Here is a 24,502-nt window from a genome sequence, read left to right as displayed (position 1 = left end):
CTCTCCTCTCCTCTCCTCTCCTCTCCTCTCTTTTTTCCCCTTTCCCTTCCTTCTTTTCTTTTTTCTTTCTTTCTTTCTTTTTTTTTTTTTTCTGTTCCTTTTCCTTTTTTTGTTTCTGTTTTCTTCCTATCCTTCTGAAAAGATTTAAGATATGTTTCGGTAACAAACACATAAATTTATACAGGATCTTATCATGCCAAAACATCTTTATGCACAAGCATCAGCAATGAGATCATCTCTGCTTTGAAAACAGTTTTTGTTAGCTATCAGGCTTTACAGAGAGAGTAATGTTACCAGCAGAAGTGTTGACAGTGATGTCATATTTGTAATTTTAGCATTATAAAAGACCCATGTGGAGTGGAAGGCAGGAAAGGGAGAGCATGTGATGATTCTATACACAGGTTTATTTATACAGACAAAGCCTGAGGTAGCCAAAGGTACACAAACTACTCAGCTTGGCAAGCTAGCTCCACACAGGAACCATAGACAGGCTTCCCGACATTAAAAATGGCAAAACATCTATATGTGATCCTTCAACAACCAGTAAAAATCTCCTCCACCACCCTGAGGACCTCAGAGCCATTAGTTGCCACCCTTACAACATGACCTTTGATCCTAGGATAGGAAAGTAGGAAATACTGATTTGGCTGAAGCAATTAAAAAAACCACAGTAGGAAATGCCTTGCTTGACTTGAACTAATCAGAAATGAAGGCTTGGATTTGCACTGTCAAGACCTGGGCAATAAATCTTGATCCTATTTATTCTGGTAATAAATAAGTCAATCTAAGATCCAATGGATGGACCTGTGAGTCCAAAATGGCAGCAAAGTGCTTATTTTCCTTGGTATCTAAAAGCCATGGAAACATTAATAGCTGGCTAGAGATAAGCAAGACAAAACTGGCCTGATCTGAGAAGAGTCAAAGAACCACCTTAAAGATACTTTTGTGACACATGCTATGTGGCAAGCTATCCTCAAAAATTCAGATCACTGAGAATTTTTCTTTTGAGCAGAATAAAATCTTTGAGCTGAGATAATCTTTTCCTCTCTCTTGCTCTTTTTCTCCTTTCAGCAACTATAATAAAAATGTCTTTTATTAGCATAGCACAAATTTTCCCTAATTAATCTTGGGGGGGGAAAAAAAGAAAAAAAAAGAAAAAAAAAGCTTAAACTAGGACTGGAAGTGATGGATAATGGTAAATAATACTGTATTGCTTTATCAAAATACAAAGTTTGGCAAATGTGGGGAGAGCACTGTGAGCTGTGGTTGAGCCATTGAGTCTGCAGTAAGGACAGGTATGACAATAAATACCCACAAACTTTTTCTGTGATCTTGAATTTCAGTGGGAAACAAAACAAAACAAAACAAAAATCCCAGTATCTGTTTGACATCATTTTTTAAAGGGTTTTTATGAAATGATCTGCATTTGTACTCTGACATGTGTAATTCTGTCCAGTGGAAAGAAACCAGCATATAAATGTTTTGTATGACTTTCATCCTCTGAGGAAAAGATATGGGAGAACTGGAAATATTAACTGTGACTCTGCAATTGGTAACTATGCTAGGAAAGCAGAATTATAAATCAGAGTGATTTTAATGCCAGTATTTCCCATGAATGATCCTGCAAGGTTAAAGTTGTCTTTGAATTCTTCTTTTCTATGTGTGTTACCCAAAGAATGATTATAGCCCTCACAGAGTTTCAGAGCATGGTAAGGCAGAATAAGCAGGAAAGGTACGTAAGGCCAGATACAACATGGGTTCTTAGAAAGCTCAGAGTGGGGCTTGGACTAAATTTTAAACTCCCACATTATTACCCTTAGTGTTTACATGGAAGTAAGTCAGAGACATGAAGGGCACACCTAATTTGTTAACATGCAGTTTCTATGTGCCTTGAGTTACATGCCTGCAGACACGCATGTTTGCACTAATAGAGCTATGGAGCCATGGCTTAGGCAATAGCTGAACATGAGCAGAACCCAGCGATAAGGCACACCAATCCTATTTCTGCTCAGGGGCACACAGAAAATTCACCCCAAATGGATGGAGGTGCCTTGATGGGGCTATGATGTGAGTCTTGCCAGGTGTCTGCACATGTAGTATTTCCCACCACTAGCATCAGCATCTCCCTGCTGAATTTGTTGACCAAGCATTATCAATTCAGTGTGCTGGCAGATTTTCAATGCCACATGAGCTGGAAAACGTCTCCTGTGTACTCTATTGAATCAAAGAATAGAATAGGATCATGAAGGTTGAAAAAGACCTCTAAAATCGTCTAGTCCAACTGTCCACCTACCACCGCTATTGCCCACTAAACCATGTCCCTAAATACTGCATCTGTTATTTCCTTAAACACCTCCAGGGATGGTGACTCCACCACTTCCCTGGGTACCCCGTTCCAATACCTCACCACTCTTTCTAAGAAGGCAGCACAAAAGCTGCATATAGCAGTCCTGATTTTACCTTTAAGTTCAATGCTGCAGCATCCAGCTTTTAATTCCCTTAACAGAGTCTGCTTACAGAGCCAAACAGTTATGTCCGAAAAATACAAGGTATGTTTGGATGGCTTGTAGCACGAAAACCACTCAAGTTGCTTTATGCCTTCAGTACCTGGAGTGCAACACCTCATAATTACCGAAAGCTTATAGCTAAACTGTGAGAACTTCTCCCCACCGAAGTAGGGCCTCATTAGTATTTCCACTGTACAGATTTTTATAATACCAGTCTGGAAATCAATTAGTGTAGACAAGCTGCTGCCTTCTGATCCCCAGACTCTAGACCTAGTTCTTTCTGGCTTCTCCCCTTAGGTACACGATAACCCTGGATTGAATTATGCTGAATATGAGCATGCTGAGGCATTTGCACTTTTCATTAACAGTCTCTTGAAAGAAAGATAGTTACTTTTTCTTCTTTTCTTTTCTTTTTCATTTCTCGTGACCTTCAGAAAGGAGCTGTTCTATTACTCATTTCCCGAAACATACGGTTTCCTTGTCAGGGGATGGGGAGTGGGTGGGAAGTGGGAGCTGAGTTTTTCCATTTTTGACAGCATTAATGAACACTGTGGTACGATAACATGGCAAAAGGGAAGGCTACTTGTTCCATTTGTGTAAGGATGCCAAATAACACAGAAACATTCTTGCCTTACTTGGTCTATATGCCATCTGCTGGATGGAGGCTTTGGTTTTCACAACAATGACAACAGTATTACCAGCAATGCAGCAAGAGCAGTTCATATAATGATAGAATAACCCAAGCTGGAAGGTACCCATAGGGATCGTCAAGTCCAGCTCCTGGCCCACACAGGACCACCCCAAAATCAGACCTTAGCAGTTACCCAGTTAAAAACTCTGAGCAGTAAGATTCTCAGAAAATGAGCAGGTGTGGAGCTGTTTTGCTTCTGTTTTCCTAGTCTTGTAACATTAGATGTGCATGTAGCAACAAATTCAGAGACTCCTCTTAAATGGAATGATTTGATAGGAAATTCAGCGGCAGAAAGGCATTGATGATCTGATGGCAGGCAGGTTAGGTTTAGCATACATTCCCATGTAAATCAGAATGGTGAAATAGACTTTTTTTTTTTTTTTTTTTTTTTTTTTTTTTCCTTTTAGGGGACACATCAAGTCCCCTCATTGAGGCTTGCTTGTCTCCTGCTAAATTCAGAGCTGCACTTCTCAAAGAACTAGGAAAGGCATGTGTTAAGTTTAAGGATTTTTCTCCAGCTTGTTTATATTCATGTGAAACAGGAAGCCAAAGAAGACATGGGAATTATTCAATACAGGAGATAAAGTACAAAGTATTGCAGTTTATGATATTCTGAGTTGGCTTAAATTTGTGTGAATGGTGCAATTTTACCTTTTTTGGTCTTCAGCACAGTGTCTATTCCCATACTTGTCCTTCTCTTTAAAGCTGCTCTCATGCTTCACACTCAAGCTGCCACAACTGGCCCAAAATTAAAATGGACAGCCAGATCAACAACATTCCCCACCCACATCATGCAAATCTATCAACCAGAATGATGAGAAAAGTGCCCAGTGCTCCCTAAAGGCTCAATCCCATACATTTCACACTTCAATTAAAGCAGTTTTCTGCAGTGTTCCTTCTCAAATTCAAATGATACAGAATGTAAAATACCCTCCCGCCATACTTTAGGGAGTGGTAATTTTGCAAGAAACAAAATACCTTTTACAGAAAATTAGCTAGGGCTACATTGTTTCTCCTGTGCAGTTGAATTAAGTGTATATATTGTATGCATTTAAATAACAGCCATTTAAATATGCTTTTCATGATTAATTGTTAAATGTAAAACATTTGCAAATTTTAGACAAAGCAAAAATTATCCAACACTCCTTTCCTATGAATTGCATTCTTTTTTTAAATTAAAAATATATAACCTGGAGAAGGGAAATAACTGTTATAGGAAAATGCAAGAAAAACAGGAATTATAATAACACCTCCCATTGTCTTTATAGATGACAGATAACATGAAATCATGGAGTGTCCATAAGGCAGAGTAAAGAAAGAGCAAGCCAAAAAGATCGTTTGAGAAGTCTGCTTCTCAGTGACAGAAAGGCTGTAAACATAATGTAAATATATATTCACCAAGTTATTGATCAGATAATCAGAGTAGAGGTAAAGAGTTTTTAAGCTATCACTTAATTTTCTGTATGTGTGCACACAGCATTTTCTCAGCAAAATATCTTAATCTACAATGTTTTGCTTTCGTGTGACTGACCAAGTTGATGGTGCTTTCACTGTTTCCCATCATTTTACAGTCTGGAACATTTTCAGTACTTAGAACTAAATAAAACACCGTTGGTGCATTCTCAGCGTCTGCATTTTCATATTCTCTTACCTTTGTTTAACCAATATTTCATGATGCATATTTCATGAGTCAACATACAGCATGGATTATCTTCATATATGCCTCTAAGCCAATGCCTGACAATCACAGCTGAAATGAGGGAGGAGAATGACATCACAAAGATCCAGTAAGCACATTAATTGCTTTGGCCAGACACACTGCTGCCTAAATGCTGGGCAGCATTCCCTGCCTGTGTATATGCTCCTAGTCTGTGTTTTCTTACACTGGTATTTGCCAATCGTGTGAACTTACTTTAAGTCACTTACTGGTTTGTTGAGTTTTTTTTTGAAACCTCATTTGTTGGTTTATGTAAGAAGACGAGACTTAAAAATGTATTGCTAAACTTGGGAGGACAGTTGCTAGAACCTCAGTACCTCTGGGACTGAACTGAACTGAAACTTAACCCACGCATGCATATTGCAGATGTATCTATAAGGCAGAGGTGACCATAGTGTCCAGAGCTCTATTTATAAAGACCTTGCTTCAGTAACAACTGCACCGAAGTTTAATTATTAGGATGAAGTTTCCCATCATGGGTTTCTCCCTCAGGCTGAACTGAGTTCAAGCAACTATAAGCCACAGCCTCTTCCAAGAAAAGAGTCAGGATAAAGAACCACTATCTAAAAACAAACAAATTGCCTCTTCAGAAGTATCTACTGAGGACCTCTAGCATGTCCATGATTTTTTCAGCAAGGAGTCTTTCACTGATTTAAAGGAAATTATCTGAAATTTGTCTGATGAGCTTCTGCAAGTCTGTATGCATGTATGTATGTATGTACATGTATTTACTCATGAGAGGCTTGCTGGCCTTGACAACACAATCTGAAAGTGTTTTTCCTCCACATAGGTTGACAGAGGCCTCAGGCAGTCTTTTTTTCCTACTTGGTTCTAATTAATGCTCATCCCTTAGATACAGGATATTTACTTAAGCCACACTTCAAAAATGTCCTGAAAGAGGTTCCATCATTTGCCTAGCTTGACTGGTTTATGTCTAGCAAGACTTTGCTGTGAATCAGTCTGCTTGCATCCCAACCCCAGTGGTCATGGAGAACACGGGATCGGTGTCCTTCTCATGTGCTGCATGTAAGTGAGAACAGTTGTCTTCTTGCCTTGTGACCATCCCTGGACAGTCCAAATCTGTAACTTTCCCCAACTAGCCTTCTTTTCTGAATCACTCATTTATTTCTCCTAGGTTGTCCAAAAAGGGAAACTAAGTGTCATTTTATACCTCTCTAAGATCCTGCTCTGGGATTTACCCCCATCTAAGCCACACTTGAGCAGTGATCATTTAGAAGATATACAGCAGGAACTTTTTCCTTCCATTCTTTCTTCAACTGCTAACTCTGATGAAAGAAAGCCAGCCTAAGCTGCCAAGTCCAGCTGCAGATTCATCAGCTCCAAAGGGTAGCATAGCCCAACTACACAGCTTAAATAGGTGGCCTTCTCTTCCATCTCAGCTGCTTCTATCACTGCAAGTGCAGGTGCAGCCATGTGGTCAACCTAATCGGAGAACTTATCTATATTAACTGCAGGTAGTGAACTGGTATTAAATCTAATTTAGTTCTTTAAGAAGTAGGTGACCTGTAGGAACATTCACATGCAAATATGTTTTTGTTACTAAGTGACTAGGTGACATGACACATGGTGCTAGAGATGTGCTGCTGTCAGGACAAATTCAGCAGCAATCCTGCAGCAGCCTGTGTGCAGAATATGCAGTTATCTCATTCTTTCTCTTCCCTGTTCTTGATCTGTACAGAGATCTCTACCTTTTCAGACAACCAAGAAATTTGGGAATGTGCTTTCCAAGATCAAAGCTTTATGCCGGCAGGTTTAGCTTCCTTCCATGGAATGTAAAGTGTCAGAGGGGTATATTCCTCACTGATGTAGAGGAGGTTCTGGGCTGATGCTGATGAGCTGATGTGGATGGGAAGGGTCAGGGCTTCTCTCCAAACACTGACATTCTCAAGCTGAACATTCTCACATCCCAGAGACGAGCTTCGAGCCTCAGAACTAGAATGAAGCCTTTTAACTTCAAGGGGGAATGGTGTTTGACTAGAAGAGGGGATATTTAGAAGTTAGGGGGAATTTTTTTACTCAGAGGGAGGCAAGGCACTGACCAGAGAAGCTGTGGATGCCCCATCCATGGAGGTGTTCAAAGCCAGGTTGAATGGGGCTTTGAGCAGCCTGACCCAGTGAGTGGGAACCCTGCTCACAGCAGGAGATTGGAAGTCTTCCAATCCAAGACATTATGTGGTTCTATGATTCTATGACTTATTTTTATCAGGATGTAAATGTGTGGAAAGTTATGCTTGTACACATTTTATAGATGGAGAGAGATTAGATTATTAGACAGCTTCCTTGCTGAAGTCTTCTGGAAAGATGGCTCTTTGGGATAGGTGCCAACAAACATGTTTGCAAGACCAGGACAGAACTGCCCAGAGGAACCTGCTTTGACTCTGAGAAGCCCTGGGAGCCAACCATGGTAGCGGCTGTGTGCATTGTCCCTAGTGGGAAAATGAGTGATGCATTTTGGAGAGCCACATCTCCATTGTAAGTGTATTTGTACACAGTGGGAGGGGTAGTTCTGAAATTTGAAAGACTACACAGCCACATCAAGGGATGATCAGACATGCTTTTCTCTCTCATGTTGGGCACTGGAACAGACTCCCCAGAGCAGTGGTCAAGGCACCAAACTTGCTGGAGTTCAAGAATGTCTGTACAATGTCTGTACAATGCTCTAAGTCATAGGTTTTGGATTCTGGATGGTTCTGTATGGAACCATGAGTTAGACTTAATGATCCTCATGGATCCCTTCCAACTTGAGATATTCTGTGGTTCAAGGGTGGGCTGGTGGTTGGCCTTGTTGATCTTAGAGGTCTTTTCTACCCTTAATAATTCTTTGATTCTATGATTCTAAGATTCTTTGTCCCTTGTTTTCTCCGGTGCTCTGTCTCCTGTTCACCTCTTCCCTACTCCCACTCCTTTGCTAACAGAGATATCTGAGGACGGGGGCCACAACAGATCATAGCAATACCGTGTATTTTTTGAAATGATATCTGAGTTGCACACATCTTTAAAGAGAGTTTTGGTGCACGTAAGCTGGAACTAATCTCACTGAAGAGCTGCATTAGCACAACTGTGCCACAAGGGCAGGCACAAGCATCTGGAAACTTCGAACAGCTTTGCCACTGGAAAAAACACACCACCGGCCTGCCTGGCCATGGAGGTACCTTGCTCCAGTTAATTAGCTCTGCTGAAAGGCACAGCTAATTAGCGTGGTGCAGAGCGGCTCTGACACAATCGGCTGCTGTCAGGGCTGGAGCCCACATTTCTGCATGACAGCGTGCCCACACCTGGCATCCTGGGCAGCCTGCTGGTGCTGTGGGCACGAGTTCACCTCATGGTAGGATGAGACAAGACAAAAGGACATCGATTAGTCAGATCCTTGACTAGCGGGGCAGCCAATGTGGTCTCCCCGTGGGCAGCAAGCACTGAGACTCTGGGGTACAGCTGTGGGAGCGACCGCTGCCCCACAGCTTGGTTCGGCTCCAGTCCCGTCCGGCGGTATCGCACCTCGCTCGGCCGCGGGACATCGGCCGCGCCTCTCCCGGAAACTGCGAAAAGAGCCGAAGCTCTCCGAGTGCAGCCGATGAGGATAGGGGCCCGACCGGAGCTGTCGCCGCTCCCCGCTAGGAGGCGGCAGCGGGCGGGCGGGCGGGCGTCCTCGCTCCCCGCCGCGCCCCGCCCCGCCCCGCCCCGCCCAGCCCAAAGCGCAGGAGCCGGCGGCGGCGGTCCCGGCGGTGCTGCGCTCCGCACCTGCTCGCTTCGGTGTTCGTCGTGGCGGCGGCCGCAACGGCCTTCCGCGCCCCCGGGGGCGGGGGAGTGGCTGCGAGGCAGGTACCGGGCTGGGCGGGAGCCGGTCGCGGGGAAAGTTGGCGCTGCCGGGGCGCAACCGGGTGGCCGGGGCTGCCGTGCCTGCCGTGCCCTGCGCTCCGGGCTCCGCGGGGCGGGCGCTGGAGAGTGGCGGCTGTTCCGGGCGGCGGGGCTGAGCGCGGTGCCGGCTGTCAGCGGGCGGCTCGGGGCGCGGCGGGGCTCCGCCCGCTGCCCTTCGTCCTTTCGGCCCTGCGCCGCGACGGGGCAGTGGGGCGGGCTGGGTTTCCGCAGGCTCGGCTGTCTCTGTCCCACCTTCTTCTACTGAGCTCCCGCCGTGCTGGGGCTGCGGCACCGCTCCGTTTGTTCTTTCTGCTTTCATACCTGTGTAACACGGATCGGCGTAACTTAGTGCTTTGGTAATGCTAAATGCTGCTGCCCCAAACAGTCCTTGCTCTAGAAAGGTGTGTGGTAGAGGTGTTAAAGTTGTGTGCTGTTGAATAGAAAAGTTATTGATAAGAAGTGACTTTGGAGTAGGTGCACTTATGCTGCCGTGGGATAGAGGTGCACTTTCACTTTAAATGTGCATGTAGATATATCTGAAACCAGTCTGTAGGGGGAAACACGTTGCCCCTACTGCCTTGGTGGCTCTGGTCTGAAGGGAAACCCTTACCGAAGGGAATGTGGAGGGAAAAGGTCTGTCTGATCACCTGCATGAAAGGGCTTACTGATGAAATTAATAATGATTTTTCTGATGTTGGTATGCTATTGTGCTGTCTCGTGGCAGAAGTATCTTGGTGTACAGGTGAGAGATAGGTCTGGTACTGACAAGGCTTTGGGGTTAGTGGAGGATGACAAGCTGAATATCCATATCCATGAATAGCCAGCGGTGTGCCACTGCAATTCAGAAAGTGAACTGCATCCTGGGAATCATGGGCAGCAGGGTGAGGGAGGTGATCTAGCCCCTCTGCTCTGCACTGGTGAGGCTTCACCTAGAGAACTGCATCCACTTGTGGAGTCCTCAGTACAGGAGAGGTGTGGACCTGTTGGAGCTCATCCAGAGGAGAGCCACAAAAATGATCCAAGAGATGGGGCGCTTCTCCTGCAAGAACAGGCTGAGAGAGCTGTGGCTGTTCAGCCTGGAGAAGAGAAGGCTCTGGGGAGACCTGAGAGTGGCCTTTCAGTGTCTAAAGCAGGGGGCTGTAAGAAGGAAGGGGGGGACAGACTCTTTAGCGTGGTCTGTTATGACAGGACAAGGGGGAATGATTTCATACTAAAAGAGGAGAGGTTTAGATTGGACGGGAGGAAGAAGATTTTTGCGATCAGAGTAGTGAGGCACTGAAATGTTGCCTAGAGAGGTAGTGGATGCCCCATCCCTGGAGACTCTTGAGGTCAGGCAGGGTGGGTCTCTAAGCACCCTGATCTGTTGTAGGTATGCCTGTTCACTGCAGAGGAGTTGCACTAGATGGCCTTTAAGGGTCCCTTCCAACTCAAATGATTCTATGATTCATCTTTGTTTTATAGTTTGTAAGAAAAATGTGATATTCCAAGTATTTCAAAGCACGCTGAATAAAACAGATAATCGAAACTATTTGTTTTTTCAAATGAAGTGAATTTTGTATCATAAAGCACTGTAATAATTGCTGGTGATGATTTCCTGGAAAATCTCTTAGCACTTGTCATCTCCCTCTGAGATGTAAGAAGCACTTATTTGGTGCCTGTTATCACCTTTTTTGCATGTCTGAAGACTGGAGGACTGGAGCTTGTGTTTCAGAGCAGAACTTTTGGGTACTATCACAATGACATGTTGTACTTAACAAGAATTGCTGTTTGCACTCAGCCTCCAGAATACTTCTGGTGCAAATTAGGACAGTCATATGACTGCAATTAAGCAAACGCTGTAATGTAGTGGCATATCCAGGAAGCTACATAACTGCTTCTTAAATTATCGTTCTGTTTTCTTGGTTCTGAAATTATCAGTGTGTTGACAATGATGCTGAGAGCAGAAAATGATAACGGGAAAGCTGGTGTGGTGGTGGTGATGTTGCTTTCTTGTCTATGCTTGAAGGTTGTCACATGGTAAATGTTGCTTTTCTCTCTTCCAGTGGTCTGAAGTTGTGCCTAAATGTTGAAAATCTTGGGTGGTTTTTCTTAATAATCAATACTTAGTAGAGGCAGTTGTCTGTACGTTTGTAAGCTGTGACCTACTTTCTGTATTGATGGGTAGATAGCTGTTCACCGACACTACACGAGTAACCTTACACTGGAAGTGCTGTATGCAGAAACCACCAATGCTGAATTCTGTGGGGTGGACTGAATGCAGATACGGTGCACAGCTGTTCGGTGTGTACTCAAATGCTAGCACCCACTTATGGGACTATTTACCCATTACAAATTGAGCAGTTAAAAGGAAACAGAGTTTTAATGGTTCAGGAGGATAATTGTTACCAACCTTATTATTTGGAGTGCCCATTGTAAGTTTTATTGGAATCTTGTGGCATGTTTTCCTGTACGAAAGAATTTCATACACTTTACAGCCGTACAGGTGAGAACTGAGGACAGTCAGAAAGGACACTGCGTGGTCATAGAATTGTAGAACATCTTAAGTTGGAAAGGAACCGTAAGGATCATTGAGTCCGACTTCTGGCTCTGCACAGGACCACCCAAAATCAGACCATATAATATTTACTGACAAGTTTGTGTTGAAGTGGAAAAGCAAGAGAATGGCATTTTTCAGTTATTTGCATGGAACTACAGCCTGGAGTCTACCAAGCAGCCTAGCCCAGGCTGTGTGGAAGTGTTAGTGTCAGCCACAAACACTGCCTGTGGTTCTGTTTTGGAGTTGAATGCTTTTTATTAGCTGCGGTGTTTCTTGTTATCAAGGCCCAGAAAAGCCCAAGGTGTGTACAGACTTACCTCATGACAAGTGTGAATTAATGAGAGGTGGGTTAATGTTTTCTGTTGGGGTGTTTGCTGAAGGGAAGGAGCAGGCGTGGAGGCATAGGAGTGGAGTAACAGATGTGCTGCAAGTTCCATCCTGACTTCTCTTGAGATAATTTAGTCTTCCTGTACTCTAAGATACCATTGGCTTCATATCAGCTTGTACTGAACATTACAGGGTGTTCTAATTTCTATTATTAGCATTGTAATATTAAACTTTGTCATGTGTCCTCTATAGGGCTTTGTATTCCATTTGTTTCTTTCTTTCACATCTTTGCACGTGAAGTGCTACTTGAAATAATGGGAAATCTGATAGTATATGAAAAATTCTCTTGTAGCTTGCCTTATGAGGCTTTTTGGTCTTAATTTTGTTTTCTTCCTGTATGTGAATTAGATACAAACCTTGAAGAATCTTTTTCCAAAAGGAAAATACAGATGTTTCTTCACATAACTCAGTGGCTTGAGCTGTACTGAAGTCTGGTCAGGCATATCTGCTAGTTTTTGTTGTAGATTTCTGAGTATTGTGAATGGGTAATGGAAACAAAGGATTCCCATCTGCTGAACCAAGATGACTGAAGAGACAGTTCCAAACCTTAGGAGCACTGGTGAGGCCACAGCTGGAATGCTGTATCCAGTTTTGGGGCCCACAGTGGAAGAAAGATGTGAATGTAATGGAGAGAGTTGAATATAAGGTCACCAAGATGGTGCAGGGGCTGGAACATCTCTCTTATGAGAGAGCTGGGACTTAACCTAGAATAAAGGAGGCTCAGAGGGAACCTCAGCAGCATCTATAAGTATTTGAAGAGAGGATGTAATGAAAATGGAGCCAAATTCTTTTCAGTGTTCACAATGCCAAGACAAGAGGCAGTGGGTGCAAACTGCAACATAGAAGGTTCCCTCTGAACACTAGGCAGCACTTGTGAGCTGTGTAAGAGATGAAGCACTGGTGCAGGCTGTCTAGAGCTTGTGGGGTCTCCTTAGAGATCTTCAGAAGCTGCCTGGGTGTGGCCTGGTCACCCTGCTTTGGGTGTTCCTGCTGGAGCACAGATAGACCCAGAGGGCCCTGCCAGCCTCAGCCATGCTGTGAGTCTCTGTGATGCAGCAGGCATTCAGTGCTCTGCTCTACTTCATCTTGTGAGTCTCACTTGCACTTGGCTTAGATGTTTAAGAAGCCTAAGTGAAATCTGGGTTCTGGGCATACAGTAAGAATACAAATTCTCAATAAGACATGGGAGGTATTTTAAAACTTTCAAGAAAAGAAGTTGGGGGAAATGAAGATATGTATCTGTATTTTCACCATGCTGATAATTCTTCAGGCTTTGGCTAAGGCATGGCCCATGTCTGCAATTCTAGGACAGTCTGTTCTCACGTGGTGTTGCTGTCTCTTCATGCCTCATGTCTGGTAACAACACTCCTTTTACAGGTCTGTATTAGATAAGAATCTTCTCACCGTTGGTTTAACAGGAGAACATAGAACCGAATGAGGAGTGTGATGGACCTCTGCTGGCTGTAGACCACTTAATTTGAAGCCAGCATCTGATTGCCTCTGAAATGAAGATAACTAGAATTGGACTATTCTGATGATTTCTGTGACTAGGTTTCCCTTGTATAAATTCTCAAAATCTCTTTTCAGTAGGAAGATTAAAGGGATTTGGACAGGTAACGGAGTTTTACAGACAAAATAGAAATCACAGGAAATAGCAAAGCTCATACATGGCCCAGGTATCCATTAATCTCCCATGTTAGCTATAACTGTTATCATTTTCCTCTCCTGACAAGTTTAGGTTTCATACAAGCACTTACAGCAACATATGGTAGAGAGAGAAAAAGAGTATCCCAGGCTGTGAAGCATGGCTAAAAGACAAGCTGAGGAAATTATTTCAGAATCCAGAATTTAGAGGAACTCTTCAAGCTAAAAGGGTATAATCAATGTTCTAGCAGAAGGAATTCAGGGCTTCTTGGAAGGTGCTGCTTTGCCAAAAGAGAAACAGGTACCATTCCTTACATCACAGAGCAGAAATACAGCAAAGTAGTATGTTGTATGCCTGCTTGCATCAATCAATTAAATGTGTTTCAGGAGATGATGTAGTTACCATTGACACAGCCACTTGCTTTTTACCAGATTTATCAACATCCAGCTGTTGTTTCCCTAACTCAGCTTGGTGAGCTGTGCATTATAAGGCTAGTCAGACAATCAGTATTTATCAATGCTATGTAGTATTTAATAGTAATTTAACAGTTACAGCGATGTTGTTAGTTCATAATTGTACACGTGTTACCAAAGTAGGCAGTAAAACTGTACAAGAGGGATTTTTCCTCGTTAGAAGTGAAAACAAAATTAGTGTACTACGCTTTCTGTAAGGCAAAAGCAATTAGATATACAAAAAGTAGTTATTGCTTTCCTCTGCTGTTCTGTTTTAATGCAATATAAAACTGATTATTTATTCTTCCTTGAGTTTGCGTGAACTTTCAAAGATGATAAAATGCTTTATTTCTGAATTGAGATGAACTATGATGTTTCATTATTATTTTTGATTTTCTGAAGGAGAAGTGGTAAAACTGGTGCAAATCATAAAATGCTTCAACTTTTTTTGTTGGAAATGTAGTTCCAATTGGCTTGGTGCAGCTTTGAGTGCCAGTAGTATTACCAGGGCTGGGTACCTCTACAGTACCTAACATAACAAGGACATCATGCCATGTGCACCAAGTAAAGCTACAGCTATAAATTTATCAAAAAGCTTATTTTCAAGTCTCTTTATTATGTGCACTACCAACCAGGACTGAATAAGACTTTTGTAAAATAGCTGTGAAAGAAGGGCAGTTATGAGAAAGTGAAATCAATGCTTAAGTATTTCAGTAATAAGTGAAATGATGTTCTGGGTGCACTTAAAAGTATTAAAGTGATTCTGATTTGGCATCTTGTTCGCTGATTTCCTGCTGCCCTCTCCTTCTGCTCTCAGACAAATGCTGGGCTGCTTGTGTGGAGTTATGGAAAGCAAGCAGCTTGTAACACCCAGCTGTGATGAGTAACCAGGGCTGTTTCCCTAGCAAGTTTTGTGAGACAGTTACATTCTGTGGAGTGACGCATTTTATGAATCAAAGTTGGGAGTGTGAGCTGTGAGTTGTATCCGTGTTGGTTTTTGTTCTGTACCACTTGTGTTGTTTTGCTTGCAGTTGTGAATATGGATCCCATTGTTCAGTACTGGGCATCTCCCAGCACTTAGCACTGATTATGCAGAGACCTGGTCTCTGGGATTTGAGATTTTTTTTTTTTTTTTTTTTTCCTTTTAAGCTTAATATTTCTATCCCAAGTATTGAATAAATCTGTGATCAGCTTTTATTTCAACATCTGTGTTAGTAAGAAATGTTTTCCCTAGTTTTATTTTAGATTTTTGCATATAGTAGATGGAAGTTCTTGAACCATAATGGTACAAGTAGAACCACCACTTTTGGCTGTAGGCAAGCTTGGATGTGTACCTAGAGTTAAGCACTCAACAGGGATCTTTTGGTTGCTGTGGTTGCATCGGTGCTATATTAATTTGCCTGGAAGGGAATGCTTTCTCAAATGTGTTGCTGATGCTCTAAAGAGCACACTCAAAGTCTCCAGTCCGCAGATAAAGCCAGCTGTACTTTGGTCAAGCTGAAGATCAGCTAGCACATGCTAAAGTACAGCTTGCCTTATTGCCATGCTATTATTTTAGAATGTGTTAGTCCACGTTTGCTTTAGAAAAGAAAGGCATCTTTGCAGCAACCTCATGAGCACAAGTCATCTTGATTGGCTTTGTGTTCTTGTGTATAGAATGGGACAGTTTCTAGTTTTCACATATACTTGCTGCAATGATTGCTGCAAAGCTTTATTAAAGCACCTCTGTTAAAATTTTTGACTAAAGTTTTGGTCTGGAGTGTGCGTTAACTCAGTAGGATATAGTTCAAACATCTGTTGTCTCTCGTTTCATATTTGTGGGTCTAGAACTTTAGTGGATGTTGTTAATTATCGGACGATGCTTAGAACTAAATCTTGTTGAAGTCTTAAATTCTGATAGTTTGCTCTTTCACCTGGCTGTCTTTAGACTACTGTTGTTTGCTTAAGATTTTAAGGTCTCCACCCTTGTTTATTCACAACTCAGTTACAAATCTGAATTCTCTTAAGTCTTTCATTGATGCAACCGTTAGAATCTTACTCCTGCAAATTTGGATGATGCATTAAGCTCAGCTGGTGTTTCAGTCAGTCTGTTTTGCGTAGTGACCCCTTTAACTATGGATTTCTCAGATGCCTCAGAAGACCGCATCACAAACTCTGCTTGGTGGAAACTTACTGATGAACTCCAGTTTAAGTAGAGCGTAAGTGCTCTCAGAACAATCTTGTATGTTGTTCAGGATGTATTTGAAAAGAGATCGCATCTACGTGGAGTACTTTCATAGATCGATCCCAGTTTATTAAGGAATGCAAAGTTTTCTTCCCTGCAGAATGATTCTGTAAATACAATGTTTTGCATCTTAAAAAAAAAAAAAAATTACTAAGAATTCGCTGATACGTGAGTTTCACAATCTAGTTAAAAACCTTTTCTACAATAGTCTAACACCACAGCTTAGGCTGGTTGTGGAGGTATACACATTTTTCTTAACCTTAGTATTTTTATCCGAAGTATTGGATGTATGTAGTTGGTTTCTATTTCTACATCTGTATGAGTGTCAACACTTACTACAATTTTTAATTATGGGAGCAGCTGTATGGTGGAGGAGAAAATTAGTACTTTGTGTCTCCACAAATGAGATTTGAAGTGTAACTGAGGAGTTCTAGATCTGTAAGTGCTGGCTAAATGTGGCCCTGTACTTCATGTATGTTAAATTAATAGAAGCTTTTAATGGGACTGTACACAGGAGTGCTTTTTAAATTTGTAGCCATGGTGGAGTGTGATGTTTTTTGTTGGTTTTTTTTTTTTTTTAAACAAACTTTAGCAACTGATTCTTCTTCCTTTTAGATTTGTTTGTCTTTGGCAACACAGTTAGTTGTTTTTTGAAGCAGTTGCCAGAGAATTTCATAAGCACAGAGAGAGTCTGTGGGACTGTGCCAGTCAGGGTGCACTACTGGTGTGGCAAGAGACCAAAAATCACGACAGATTTCAGAACTTGGCAGTGATACTTCCACAGCTGTTTTAATTACAGCTTTCTGTTCATTACGTTCAGTGGATTTTAAGTTTAGTCTCCAGCTTTGTTTGTGTGTTTGCTGTTCATTTTGAATTTCCCCACAGGTGCGCATGTGGGGGGAAAAAAAATCTACCTGAAGGAAGCTGGTGGTGTTTTGACACTTGGAACTGTTAGGGCTCTAGGACTGTATGGAATAGTGGTGGTTTTTTTTTTTTTTTTTTTTTTTTTTTTTTTGTAAGTAGGAATCATTTAATAATGGGAAAGTTTGTGTATTCTTAGTTTTTTCCTTGGCAGATATAACTTTCCTAATTTTCAGATAAATATTTACATTTTTCATTGTCCTGCTACTTGGAACCTTTGAACGAAGGCACACCTAGCTGGCAGAGCTGATGATTGTGCTGCTACTACTCAGCAAAGAAAAACTGAGCCAGCTACCTGCATGCTACCTTCAGCTGGTGCCCTGTATCTGCCAGCTAGCATCTCCCTGGGATGGAGGATGATCGTAACATCAGTGATGGCTGAACACAGAGGGTTGCAGCATCAAGTTTCTTTAAAACATGAAACAGACGCCCATCTCCATATGTACTGGCAACAGGCTGTTTTTGTTGACAGTATGTGCTTTTGTTGAACGCCACTAAGCAATCATTCCCCAGCTATCTACAGATAGCTTTTCCATTCTGCATAGCAACTTTGCAGCAAGCTATCTATGAGCTTAGTGTGAGAATAGCTGCATGTTGTGAAATCATGCTTTTCCTACAGCCATCACCTGTTGTATCAAGCATACAGCACTTACAGTTCCTTTTGTCCCCCTATGTTCTTAAAGATTTAATTCTGTATCGGTATGTTAGGTAATGTGTAAGTGAACATCCATGCTTAATTTCTAACTATTTAAGATGGGAGACTTGTTTTGCTTTTCTAGCCAAGTGTCAAACTGAGTGTTCTAAAAAGTTTGTGCCTTTCTAAGGATTTTTGTTCTGTTACTTGAGTGCAATGAGTGTAGAGCAAAAGTGCGGGAAGCAGTGTTCCAGTTTCCTGTGTTGTCCTGACCACTAAAGCAAATTTCTTCTTTCATTGAGGTGTTTTTAATTTTTTTAAAAATTTTATTAGTTTTAAAATTATTACATATTGATATGGTGTAAATACTACAATTTGTAACGTGAAAGTTAAGTAATTTTCTTCTAATCAGTTTGAACTGACTTCATTTACAAAGTTGTTTAAAAGCTGGGAAATTAATGAACTCTGTTTATTAGGGGGCATCTCGTTTTACAGTAAAGGTGTCGCTGGTTGCACGTTTAGAAATCAAGTGTAGTTTGAAACACTTGACTTCAGAGAAAGCTGGAGTTTTGTGGTAATCACATAGCATGATTCAATAGAATATGAAGGCAGGTATATTCAGAATAGAACTGTCAATAAAGACGATTTGTACCTAGAATGAGTTGCTGCTAATTATGTAGAATTTCTGATTCTGAATGACCTTTCTGTATAAGAAAAGCTCATTTAATGTTCTATTTCTCTTAGATGACGAATGAGGAATCTGACTCCTTCTTAAAGGAGTCCTGATCTGTCAACATCTGTTTAGATTAATTAATGAACTGAGGGCTTAGCAAGAAGGCTTTGGAATCTGGTAAGGCCCAGTGTGAGGTTAGCTGTATCATGGGGTATTTTGAACAGCGAGAGATTTTGTTACTGCTATCAGTTACAACTCTGTTACTTGTTAACTAGTGTGTGTTTAGGTGTTTGACTTATTTAGAGTAGAGTCCAGTTCTATTCTAAGGTCGATTTATCTGTGTGTTTTTTTTTTTTTTTTTTCCTAATTACCCAGGAAATAAATCTTATATAAGAAGAGATATTTAAGATTTCTCTTTTGGGTGTCTAAAGAAAGTAGCCAAAGGGAAATATAAGCTGTGTTATGATGGTGTGAAAAAGAGAAATTAGCACGTTTCTTGGAGGCTGCCAAGTGCAACAACTCATTTATCAAAGGCAAAAGTAGGTTTGGTGTTTTTTTTTTTTTTTTTTTTTTTTTTTGTCCCCTGTCTTTTCCTGTGACTTCAAGCATTCATAAGCAGAAAACACTGATTTGAATGCCAAACTGTTTCATCCCCTTTCTTAATGTAGGTAAAATTACTTCTAAGCTCAAGTTAACATACTTATCCTAAACATTTTCTGTACACAAGCAGATTGTTGGCCAAACATTACAGGATCCCTGAAGAATGTGTTTCCGTGTTCACTTTTGTTGACTTGACTGTCACAGTCCTGGATCAGCTGTAGAGCTGCTGATGTTCATGAGCTGCAAGGCCTACAGTTGTTTAGGGGTCTTTTTTGGTTATATATGGTTCATGTTGCTCAGGGAAGTGCATTAGCTTTTGGCAGCAAGGAGAGAAACAATCTTAGCAACAGTTTGCTGTACCTTCTAAGGCAAGGTTGAAGTCCTCTCTTAGGAAATAAAAAAAGCCGGTTTTACTGCATTGCTCAGATAGTAGCTTCAAGGGGACCGGCAAACATGCCTCTCACCAGTAGGTGAGGTCAGCCAGTGCAACGGGCCCAGTTTCACTGGTCTCTTCCCTCTCGTTCTTTAAGATCTCTTTGGGCAGTGGGTACCCAATGAGTGTGCAATGTGAAAGCTTCCGTTTCTTTGGTACTTTTATTTTTTTTGTGCTGTTGGGTGATTCCAAACAATGTAGGGTCAAATGAACATTCAACTCCTGATACTGTTTTCTTGTCTGAAGGATGTGCTAGTGGATATTCATCCGTATTCTATTAATCTCTGGGTCTGCTGGTTATTAAGCTAAGTGCTATCAAAAGACTGGCATACAAAAGTGGCTGTCAGGTTAGTGCTTGCCTTAGGGGAAGGCCTAAAGTGTGGGATTCAGCAGATTCGTATTCTGTTGTACCCACTGGGTGATGAGAGAGCAGGTTCTTGATTAGGGTTCTAGGTCTACCTCTGTTGTGTCCCCTCTGCATCCTCTAACTGAAAGCTGAGCAAGAAAAGAGAGAGGCCTGGCAGTACTGAAGCATATGTGAGACTTAAGGGCTTGAGAGGGAGGGGGACCAGAAGAAAGGAAGAGCTCTGATTTGGAGACACTGCATTCTAGGATTGTGAAAAGAAAGACTTGCAGGCAAACTAGTGTTTCTTGTTGCACTGTACACAGATCAGCATGTTTCCATTGTGGTCACCACCATTTTCAGATACAATTCTGCTCAGAAACTTACCACTTTTGTACTACTGTGTTGTATTAGCAATGTTAGTGAAGATGGGTTGCTGTTCTCTTTCAAGGTGGTATTTTTTGGTTTTGCTTCTAGAAGAGAAAACCTGTTAGTTCTGTCCCAGCTGTTAGAAGCTAAACATGCCTTATGGGTTATAGCATCTGTAGTATAGTGTTTAAATGTTCTGTTAACTTCTGGAACTTGCATACTTAATATGCATATGAAATAGGACACTTTCAAGATGCATGACTGTCACAAAGTGATGGAACACCAGTGAAGGGTAAATGATGCAACTGATGATTAAATATAAGAGTCATTGACTGCAGCATTTATATCCCAAGTAGCTGGACTGTTGCATGGTGTTCTGTCTGATATTAGTGAACAGTTGCTTTTTTAGCAGACTGCAGGGAAGTCATCTGCCTCATCTGTTGTGAAGTTGACTCTGCACAGAGTGAAGCAAGCCCAGTCCCTGGAAGTGGTGAGAGGGTATGCAAGTGATCAGGGACTTCCCATGCACACCTGTGTGCCGTGGCAGTTTGGGGTGCCAGAGGCAGCCACCAAAGGGGTCACTAATATATTGCAAATTACTCAGTAATGTCTTTAAAAAAAAAAAAAAAGAAAAAAAAAAAGTAGTTACATATATTGTTAGCAGTAATTAATTAAAATAAATATTCTGTAGGCATTAGCTACTAATACCTATCTGTGCCTGCTGCACTGCTGGTGCTAAGACAGTTGTCCAGTTTGGGATAGTTCTCACAGTACAGAGTTTTCACAGTCTTCACTTAGCCTGTGTTATCCAATAGTATGATACACCAGCATGGTGTGCTTAAATTTGAAGGCGAAACTTTTACTGTATTAAACAACTTGTGTACTGCTCCTGGTATTTGGAGCTTTTTTAGTAAGATGCCTGAATAGAAGGAAAATTATTTGCCCTGGAATAGGTTGCTGAGAAAAGTAAAAGTGATGGAGTCTTGCTTGTTGTGGAAATATTTGAGATTTGACTTGATGAGACCTTGGAAGACCTAATTTAAAGCCTTGCTTTTAAGAACAGTTGGATCTGATGATCTCTGGAGATCCATTCCAAAGGAACTTTTCTGTAATGTAGGTCATGTATAACCAGGCTTTTTATAAAATACTGGTGGTAAATGAACACTGTGAAAATGGCATTGATCATATTGAAATAATACTTTTTTTTTCCTGGTGAAAAGGATGTGGGAAATAAATACACCAGTACCAAACTTTACCGCTACCCAGTGATACTTCTAAGGCTGATAACATTATTTCTCTAATATAGAAATATATTTATATATATATTAATATATTGCAATACTGAGACAAGTAGAACTGGTGCCTGGTTATTTTTATTTATGAGAGCAGAATCTGAAATGTAGGAAGAACTCTCCAACTGAGGGTAATCCTGAAAGGGTTTTTCTTGATAAAGTAGTATTTAAAAATGTTTATTTCAAATATAATCAGAAAACATTTGGCTAGTAGCACCAGAGCCTTTATATTTTCCTTTGTTATTGGTTACATGTTAATGGTGGATGCTTGAATGAGGAGGATTTTATGGTGTGGTGCGTGTGTGTGTGTGTGTGTGTTTATGTGTGTGAATATATGTATTGGTTGCAGAACAAACTGAGCATGTTAAGACAAACTTATGAATGGCGGTGAGATAAATACATATTTTTAAGACACTTTGACTGTTTCATGTTATGTTTCCTACTTGCTTTTTCAACTTGGTGTTTTCAAAATGCCCAGCGTTCATGGTTTGCCTTCCAGGAGCAAGTCTTTTTGGTTTTGCCCCAGCAGATACTTGGAGAAATCATTCAACCTTCCAAGTACGCTTTTGTTATTCCTTGTAACAGTACTCTAGCTAGGATTTCAAGTTTGCTGAAGTAATTTTGCTCACAAAATAGCTTAGGAAATATTGCTAAGATTTATGTCAGTGTGTTGATGTCTTTGTGAATAAGAAATGAAATGTGTACAGTATGCCAGAAAACCTGAAAATTTAGACCTGACTGTAAGAATAAATCTTTTGTATCTCTTACTGGAGATAAGTCATGTAAACAGCTTTACAGGAAAATAAATATTCAGTCTTATGTGTAGTCCTGTCTCTTATGGCATGTGAAATTAAATGTAGGTATTACATTGCTTGGTTATGATTTGTGCTGAGCTTGGATAGCAACTTTTGGCAGGTAGTTTCAAATGCTCAACTTTGCAGCCAACACCTATTGCATGAATATGGATATACCTTTTATGCCTCCTTTATAATGACTCCATCTTCCTTAACTGCTTTTGCTTGTGGGCCCTTTCTTCTTCTTCTTTTTTTTTTTTTTTTTTTTTTTCTTTTTTAGAAAAACCATGGCTGTTGTTCCAGCTTGTAAAAGAGCATTTCAGGGGGGAAGAAACAGTTACAGGTTTAGCATTCCTCTCAAGTAAAAGCTGTTCTTTTTTTTTTTTTTTTTTTTTTTTTTTTTTCCCCTTATCTCCTGTATTGTTCCTGTTGTTTTTTTCTTTTCTTGTTTCAGATCTTTTTTTCCTCTTTTGCGTCTGGATCAGCCATACCTTCTTTTTTTTTTTTTTTCTTCCTGGCAACTACCCACTATAGGACCTGTTGTTCAATCTGGGAGTGAGGTATTTTCATTGTGTTCATGAGAAGAGAAGCTGGTGTAGATGTTTCCTACTCTTTCCTGACTTGTTAGCACAACAGCAGCCATCACAGACTCCTTCAAGCAGATAGCACTACTTCAGGCGGTGGCATGCTGTCACCTTTCTGTATCGATAGCTAGATTTATAATTAACTACTGCTTCCACAACTGTAAATAGAATAATTTAGCTGACAACTTCCTGGGATGAGGGAGAAAGGAAGGAGAGATCCTCAAACAAGCTAACACTCAAAGAAGCTGCCTGTTTGAAATGCCTGTTCTTGCCAATTAGTCTATTATTTTATTTTATTTTTTACAGCAGGGAATGCACAGGATTCGCTTCAGGCTTCTTGTCAGCAGTAAGAAAACAAACTTCCTGAAGCAGCACACATCTCAGTGTTCAGCAGCCGTGGGGCAGGGAGAGGCACTGCTGCTTTCTGAGACATGCAGAAGGGAGGGCCAGAGTCCGGAGCGTGGGGAGGAGGCTCTCTTATGTATTCGGATCTGAAGCTGATTTCTGGGCTAGCGGGCAGCACAAGGAAGTTGATGGTATTGGAAGCAAAGGGTGCTTGCAGATGTTTGCATTGCCAGAAGGTTATCAGAGGAAAGTGATCAGCTGGGAGTGACCTTTCAAAACTTCACAATGAATGTTTTGCCAAGAATAACAGACAGTTCCGTTGTTTTCATTTCTTCTATTGCTCTCGAGTAATTGTCACCCTCAGGTGAGGTCTCAGCAGGCTGTAATGTAACAATTGATTTTTGATCTTTTTTTTTTCCTGTAATTTCATTAACTGTGACTTTGTCTTAATCCAGAAGATATTTAATTTGCTTGGTTGTAAATGTTCTCGATCCTTTCTTCATGGGGTTTGTTACAAGAGCTATTGTGATATTGAATTCCTTGGACTTAGTAACAGTGTAGCTGAAGAAGAGGGATCTGGATTAAACTTACTGGTTTGCGGCTGGTCTCATGAGTTTACCTCATAATGGTGCTACAGTCTTACTGGGACTGCAGCTGCTTTGAAATCCTGACCTTTCCAACCATTTGAAAATTAACTATAAAATTAATAACCTTTTTCTTATAGAGCAAGTTACAGAGTGGCTCCAGATTCAGACCTACTTAAGAATGCACATAGTGCACGTGCATCTGCAAATGTAATTCTTAGAAGCTTAGTATACTGTCGCATATTAATTTGTAATATTTTAGTAATTTTGTCAGCTTTTTGCTTAATAACTTAGCATTGACCATTTAGCATCCTTTCTTGGTAAGAGAAGGATTATTTGCTAAACTGTTTTGTGCTGAAATGACTGGAAGCTTAGAGTGGGAGAAGGTAATTAGTATGGTCCAATGTGACAGCTGTAATTATGCTGTTGGTTGGAGCTGCCACATTTATTGTTCTGCACTTTCCTTATCTTTCTAGGGATGGCAATAAGGTGATGTTGGAAAATTGATCTGAAAGTGTTAAAGTGGACTTTGACAAAATATTTTGCACTTCAATAGGTCAAAGCTTTATCTGTTTGTAAAACGAGCTAAAATCTAAGCATAGCAATGCATGTCTGGCATGGAAGGTAACGCCCATGTCTGGTCACTGTGAGCCAGCTGTGTGTGTACTACATATTTGAGCAATGTTCTAGGAAAAGATGACAAATTCAGCCATGAGAGTGCCAAATAATTGAATGAGATGCCTCTGAGTCCCTACTACACTGCAGATAATACTGTTTGACTAGAACTCAAAGGCAGTGCTGATTTTTTTCCCAGATGAGCTAGTAGAGACCCTCTTCATTTTGGGGGGGGGGGGGGGGGGGGAAAGCGCAAACCGGGAAAAAAGCAGTAAAATAC

General features: G+C 41.2%; 2 protein-coding genes across 13 annotated transcripts in view; one reads left to right on the top strand and one right to left on the bottom strand.

The window, feature by feature from the left end:
• PTPN3 (protein tyrosine phosphatase non-receptor type 3) overlaps nt 1–24,502 on the top strand; it is a 181,641-nt gene that overhangs the window by 56,757 nt on the left and 100,382 nt on the right. Inside the window, exon 1 of one of the 12 annotated variants that reach the window (XM_042868974.1) lies at nt 8,688–8,751. The exons of 10 other annotated variants lie outside the window; for them this stretch is intronic. The gene's annotated coding sequence lies outside the window, so the exon portion shown is untranslated. Of the gene's footprint in view, nt 1–8,687; nt 8,756–24,502 lie in introns of those variants that run through there. One more of the 12 variants, XM_042868975.1, reaches the window with a different exon arrangement.
• LOC122178643 (proline-rich protein 2-like) lies at nt 8,292–9,110 on the bottom strand. Its single transcript, XM_042868899.1, has one exon. It carries the CDS (start codon nt 9,108–9,110, stop codon nt 8,292–8,294), a length of 819 nt encoding a protein of 272 aa, XP_042724833.1.

The sequence above is a fragment of the Lagopus leucura genome, unplaced genomic scaffold, assembly GCF_019238085.1.
Source record: "Lagopus leucura isolate 7727_CA_CO unplaced genomic scaffold, USGS_WTPT01 Super-Scaffold_100002, whole genome shotgun sequence".
Taxonomy (NCBI): Eukaryota; Metazoa; Chordata; class Aves; order Galliformes; family Phasianidae; genus Lagopus; species Lagopus leucura.
This window is presented reverse-complemented; position numbering and strand designations above follow the sequence as displayed.

What these genes read in the sequence shown, in the direction of transcription:
- LOC122178643 (XM_042868899.1), bottom strand. Translation starts at nt 9,110, where the DNA reads ATGAAAGCAGAAAGAACAAACGGAGCGGTGCCGCAGCCCCAGCACGGC.